Source organism: Portunus trituberculatus, chromosome 5, assembly GCF_017591435.1.
Source record: "Portunus trituberculatus isolate SZX2019 chromosome 5, ASM1759143v1, whole genome shotgun sequence".
Classification (NCBI taxonomy): Eukaryota; Metazoa; Arthropoda; class Malacostraca; order Decapoda; family Portunidae; genus Portunus; species Portunus trituberculatus.
Window position 1 is genome coordinate 6,958,038 of NC_059259.1, and position 6,039 is coordinate 6,964,076.

At 44.2% G+C, this 6,039-nt stretch overlaps 1 protein-coding gene across 2 annotated transcripts in view; it reads left to right on the forward strand.

Moving 5' to 3' along the window:
* Positions 1–6,039, forward strand: part of LOC123515870 (lachesin-like) — a 57,919-nt gene that overhangs the window by 30,259 nt on the left and 21,621 nt on the right. Inside the window, exon 1 of one of the 2 annotated variants that reach the window (XM_045274764.1) lies at positions 1,759–2,100. The exons of the other annotated variant lie outside the window; for it this stretch is intronic. Within the exon in view, the coding sequence (XP_045130699.1) occupies positions 1,897–2,100 (204 nt within the window). The 5' untranslated portion in view covers positions 1,759–1,896. Of the gene's footprint in view, positions 1–1,758; positions 2,101–6,039 lie in introns of those variants that run through there. 2 annotated transcript variants of the gene reach the window in all.

The following is a 6,039-nucleotide window of genomic DNA, read 5'->3' on the forward strand; positions in this document are numbered from 1 at the left end:
TCCGCGCGTGCCCACTGCGGCGTCACCTTGGCAACGCAGCTGTCATCTTGTAACGAAACTTCTGTGACGCACCTTCAATATTTCAAGTCAAGTTTAAGTTCCTTGGTGTTCTAAGGTTGTCTTTAACGTTCTAGTGACAAGTTAACACCATTTCTACATTATTAACACCTTGAGTGCCTTGACGCGTTTCCATATTCATTCTGCTTACTGTTTGGTGATTTTATACAGCTTCAGAAACTCATGTGGGGGATTGAAGTAGTCATGATTGTGGCCGTTAATCTTCTTACCTCCATGCCAATAAAATGGTCTAATCTTACACAAAACTTGCATTTCCATATTCATTCTGATTACTATTTGGTGATTTTATACAGCTTTAAAAACATATGTTGGGGATTTAAATAGTGAGGACTGTGGCCATTAATCTTCTGACCTCCATAGACCGTTCCTCACGTCAATAAAATGGTGTAATCGTATAGATATCATAAGGTAAAAATGTGTCCCAATACTGAAAGGGTTGAGAGGAAACAGTCTCGAGAACCAGGCAAATCATTTCTATGGTCTGGAAATAGTTGTGGTGTGGGAACAAAGCGTTTATGAATACAGGTCTAATTTGTAGGAAGGGCTTTCATGTGTTTTTCCCTCACCACACAGTCATGATTAGGAAAGCATCGAACCTGACGTGGGAATATTAAGTGTGTTGGAACCTCTTTAGTCACTGGCGCGGTTATTCAGTCACACATATTTGTATTGGATCTTAGTCTTGTCACTCCTTCCCTAACGTTACGCCTGTTTCTATTAGCTTTGTCACTTTTACTCTTCCTTAACGTTTCTTATGTTTTAGTTTAGTCACTTATACCCTTTCCTAACGTTACTACTGTTTATACGATTTATGTCACTCTTTTCTCTAACGTTACCACTGTTTCTACTGGTTTTGTCACTCTTCCCTTAGCGTTACCACTGTTTCTACTGGTTTTGTCACTCTTCCCTTAGCGTTACCACTGTTTCTACTAGTTTGGTCACACCCTATCCTCCCATAACGTTATTTCTGTTTATGCTATTTTCAGGTAATTTTTTGATCCGGCACCATTTGACACACATTTCAACTGTATAAGCTTCTAATACTTTGACCTTTCATTTTAATATTAATAGTTTTTTCGTGCAATTTTTAATACAGCGCAGTGTGACCTTAGTTGCTGGAGCGCCATGCTGGAAACTTCTAATCACTTCACCTAATATCTACCCACGCACGGCTGAAATGCCACTACCACCACCACCACCACTGTGTCTGCTCTGTCATGGCTGGCCACTAACAAAGCCTCAATGTAACGTGGGGATTTTGTGATTAAGATACAAACACACATGTACACCAAATCTCATAGGAATCCGAGAGAAATTAACGTCACCCTTTATGTAACTAGCTGTGTGTGTGTGTGTGTGTGTGCTTGCGTGCGTGCGTGCTTGTTTGTGGAAGGCAGGCTGTCTCCCTTCTAATGGTGTAATGAGAGTGATGCCAGTAGTGAAGGGCAGCTGTGGTCTGCTGGGCGGCATTCCAGCGGTGTCTGTACAACTAAAGGTGTTCTGTTATTGTACGGTACATACGAGTCCTGGTCCACGTTGGGTTTAGTTCCACCTTTCCTTTGTAGGAGAGAGAGTGCTCACGTGAATAAACCCTTGCTTGCTTTGCTCCGCGCTGCTCGACTGTCAAAACCCCAGGTGGTGACGGCCAGCAGATCAAGGCCACGGGTGATAGCCAGATCCACAAAGGACAGGAAGAGACAATCAGGGAAGTGCTGAGAACACTGCAGCAGTACCTCCAACAACACCATCAACAGATATTCCGCTGTCCTCGAGTCTCGCAATGATAAACAACAAATATTGCCCAAGCAGCAACAGTTCATGGAGGTTTTGAGCGCACGGAGCAGCCAGCCAACATCCTGGGCGTGGCCGACAACTATGCGGTGTGACAGCGGACAAGGGAGACTCAGCAAGATTCAGGACAAAGTGGGCGTAAGTGACACAAATGACGCTCATCGCTGTCTGGGGAACAGCTCACGCACCAGCAACAAGTCTCCGCCACGCTGGAGTCTCGGGAACGTATTTGTAAGCACTTCACTTTATCATCACGGTTACTTTCAGAGGCAACAGAGATGATTGGGTTCTCACGTGTGTTCCTCCAGGTAATGGTGAAGTCTTGTTAAAATGTCACAGGAAACAGAAACATCCTTTACCCTTTTGAAAGTCGTGGAGGAGCGGCGAAGTGTCTCAGAATGTGTGCTGCGGGGTGAGGACCAACACGAGCATCCTTAACACGGCCACGGCTGAAGATGAAGTCAAGTCTCGTTACCAAATGCCTTGAGCTTTTGTCGCACGCCTCCTTGTGACTCTCAGTGTTACTCTTATGACGTGTTTGCAGCGATGCGGCAGAACTCGCCTTAACACTTACACACAATAGATCCGTCATAGTCAGTGATATGAACGTAGCATTTGATGAAAGTGTAAGAGGACTATTCAGTTGTTGAGTGTTCGTAATGCCAGGAGACTGCGACACCTACAAATATCAAGCAATATTCCTGCAGTTTGTGATAATGCAGAACTGTTATGTAGCGTGCACAGTGATCTACCAGCTATCTGTAATCTTAGACATCAAGGAGCACTTCCCAGGTAATAAGCATTTCCGCAGAGCAACACACGAACCCCGAGGTGAATGCGTGTGTTGTGCTTGCTATAATGCTTAATTTGTCAATGGTTTCTCGCGGCCCGGCAGAGTCACTGTTTCCTGTGGGTGTGTTAGGAGGTGGGAAGATGGGGTTTGGGGGTGGCTGCCCGCTGGTCATTGTGTGAGAAAACGTGTGATAAGCCAATTAAGTTGAACAGAATGAACAATGAAGTATTTACAAGCAACATCCCTTCGAGCGTCCCGTTTGAAGCCACTTTTAATAGCGACACTTTTGTTCAGAATGTGTCAGTGAGTTTATACCGACGATCACAAAGCAGCGCGTGGCGAGGTGAGTGCAGTGCAGAGTGGCAATAGTGTTGGTAGTTAGTAGATAATATTAAATGACTGATGACGCAAGAGTGGAAGGCAATCATGTGGAGAGGTGGTTGTAGTGTGGATGGTTGTCAGGATGGTCTGTTCCAGTGACCACTTCAAAGCGTTTCGAAGCGGTGCTGAACCTAAACCTGAACCCACAGACGAGATAAACCAGTGCGAGAATAATAAAACGACACGGCTCACTATTCCTGTCCTGACGATGCACTGATGAAACCTGACAAGGCGATCGAGCCTGGCGTAATTCCCTCAGGCGCGTTCAAGTTGTTACTGTTGAATCGGTAATGAATCTTGCATTACTCACCATCAGAGGTTGACACTCAAGCGTGGATGAGAGCTGAGATGTTTGCAGTTATCAATAAAGGTGAGACAACTAACCCGAACAGTTAGGGAGGTACAATATTGTAATGAACACCCAAGCTAAACTGTGCCTGGTGGTCCTGTGCCAGCTGTCAAGTCTGAAGTTTAAGCCATGTGGGCAGCTGGTTGGAAGATCTTGCTTGTACTCAACACAACCCATCGCCTCCCTACACACATGACGCTACTAAAAGAGAGAAAGAATATTTGTAACTGTGCAAGGTTTTTTTTTTAAAGTATGTGATCTGGTGCCGAGGTAAAAGTTATTGTCAGTGTTGCGGAGTATTGGGTGTGTGGCGGCGGTGTTGACAGAGTTAGTGGCGTGTACCACACCGCGTCACGGGGCGTGGTGGGCTGTGCTGCGGTGAATCCACACGGGGTTAGACAGAGTTAACCAACGCTTTTTTAACTGTTTTCAATGAGCTGATAGGCGCAATGAAAGTGACATCAGCTGGAACCACTCATGGCCTAGTTACATGTTTTAATTCTAATAAATAACATGGTGTTACTGTCACTTAGAAAACAAAACGTATTACTCTGGTAGAAAACTTTCCAATATTACACCAGTTATGTCAGATTGCGGCGTGCTAATCAGAATTTGTAAGAAAAATAGAGTGTAATTAATACAGAGTAAGGAAAGACAGAGCCGAGACAGATTGGCGAGGTGGTGACGGAACACTGGACGGGTCGCGGCTGTCTGCCATCCTTCACCGCCACGCCGCTGAGCCTCTCCCGCCATGACGCTGGTAAAAGTAACCTATGTCATGTATTGATAGATGTACAATTTGAATAGCAGCCGTTCCATTTATCATGAAGCGACTGGTCCGCGCTGTGTAGGCGAGTCATGGGCGGGAATCAATAATGTAAACTGTGTAATTCTGTGATAAATAAACTGTTAGGAGTAGAAAAATATAAGAGTCAGATTTGGTTTGCTGGTAAGTCTGTCTACGCATTGCTTCCAGACTTGGTGAAGCTCGAGGAACATAAATATTTTGCAGCAACACGTGGCTCGAAGATCAAATCCCACACACAACCCACTCACTGTCTGCTACCATTCGAACCTCCTTGGGCTTATTCTGTCGGCTCTATAAGGAGACTGGCAACTGAGTGGGCCTTTTATCTCTATATTTTGTTGCCCTTGGCCAGTCATCCTCTCTTACATAAAACACACACACACACACACACACACACACACACACACACACACACACACACACACACACACACACGTTAATTCACAGCGTTATTGGTAATTAAGCTTCCGAAGTGACTCCTTTGATTAAAATTGTATATCACTGGATCAGAAATACCAATTCTTCAAGGTGCATTGTATATTGAGAGATCAATCAGAGTTTGTCAATGCACTACACACACACACACACACACACACACACACACACACACACACACACACACACACACACACACACACACACACACACACACACACATGTACATAATGGGCTTTAGAAATTAAGAGCTTCTACAAATTGTTTCGTTTAACTGTTTGGCAATTAAATAGTAAGGATTATTGTGATGGCAACAACAGTGAGGATGATAATGAGGATGGTGGTACTCTTGCTGCTTCCTCCTCCTCCTCCTCCTCCTCCTCCTCCTCCTCCTCCTCCATCTCCTTCTCCTTCTCCTTCTCCTTCTCCTTCTCCTCCTCCTTCTCCTCCTCTCCATCCCTTCTCCTCCTCTCCTCCTCTCCTCCTCCTCCTTCCTCCCACCACCACCACCACCACCACCACTACTACTACTACTACTACTACTACTACTATACCACCACCACCACCACCACCACCACCACCTTTCATTCCCAGCAATTAAACAAAGTGAAGAAAGAAGACTTAGAAAGGTTACTTAAAGGTTTCTGTCTCATCCTCCATTCACGTAACATTGGAATCGCCGCATCACACGCCCAGGTCTCAATTTTGCGCTCATTTTTCACTTCCCAGAATTACTTGGTCGCTTCTCGTTTTCTTTGGGGCAATACTGTCACGCTTTCCTCCGTTTTCTGTTCATTTAACCTTTACATTTTTAGTTTTGAGGTATTTTTTTTTCTTATTTTTATTTCTAGTGTGTGTGTGTGTGTGTGTGTGTGTGTGTGTGTGTGTGTGTGTGTGTGTGTGTGTGTGTGTGTGCGTCCGACCTTTCCTCATAGTTTTGATATTTCTATCTCAGTTTTAATTTATTTTCCCTTTCTCTCTCTCTCTCTCTCTCTCTCTCTCTCTCTCTCTCTCTCTCTCTCTCTCTCTCTCTCTCTCTCTCTCTCTCTCTCGAGTTAATTTTTATTGCATTTGTTTTCTTTTAGACTTTTTCCTTCCTCTCTTTCATCTTTTACGATCTTCACTGTGTTTATTGTTCATGAGTTTACCCCTCCCCTCTCTCTCTCTCTCTCTCTCTCTCTCTCTCTCTCTCTCTCTCTCTCTCTCTCTCTCTCTCTCTCTCTCTCTCTCTCTCTCTCTCAATTTTCTTCTTCCTCTTTCCTTCCTTCCTTCCTTCTAATCTTTCAATCCTTTGTTAATCTTCCCTTTCTTTTCTTTTCTCTCTAATTTTCGTATTTTCCTTTTTTCTAATCTTTCTATTTTTTGTCTTTTCCTTTCTTTTCTTTCCTTAATTAGATTCCTGTT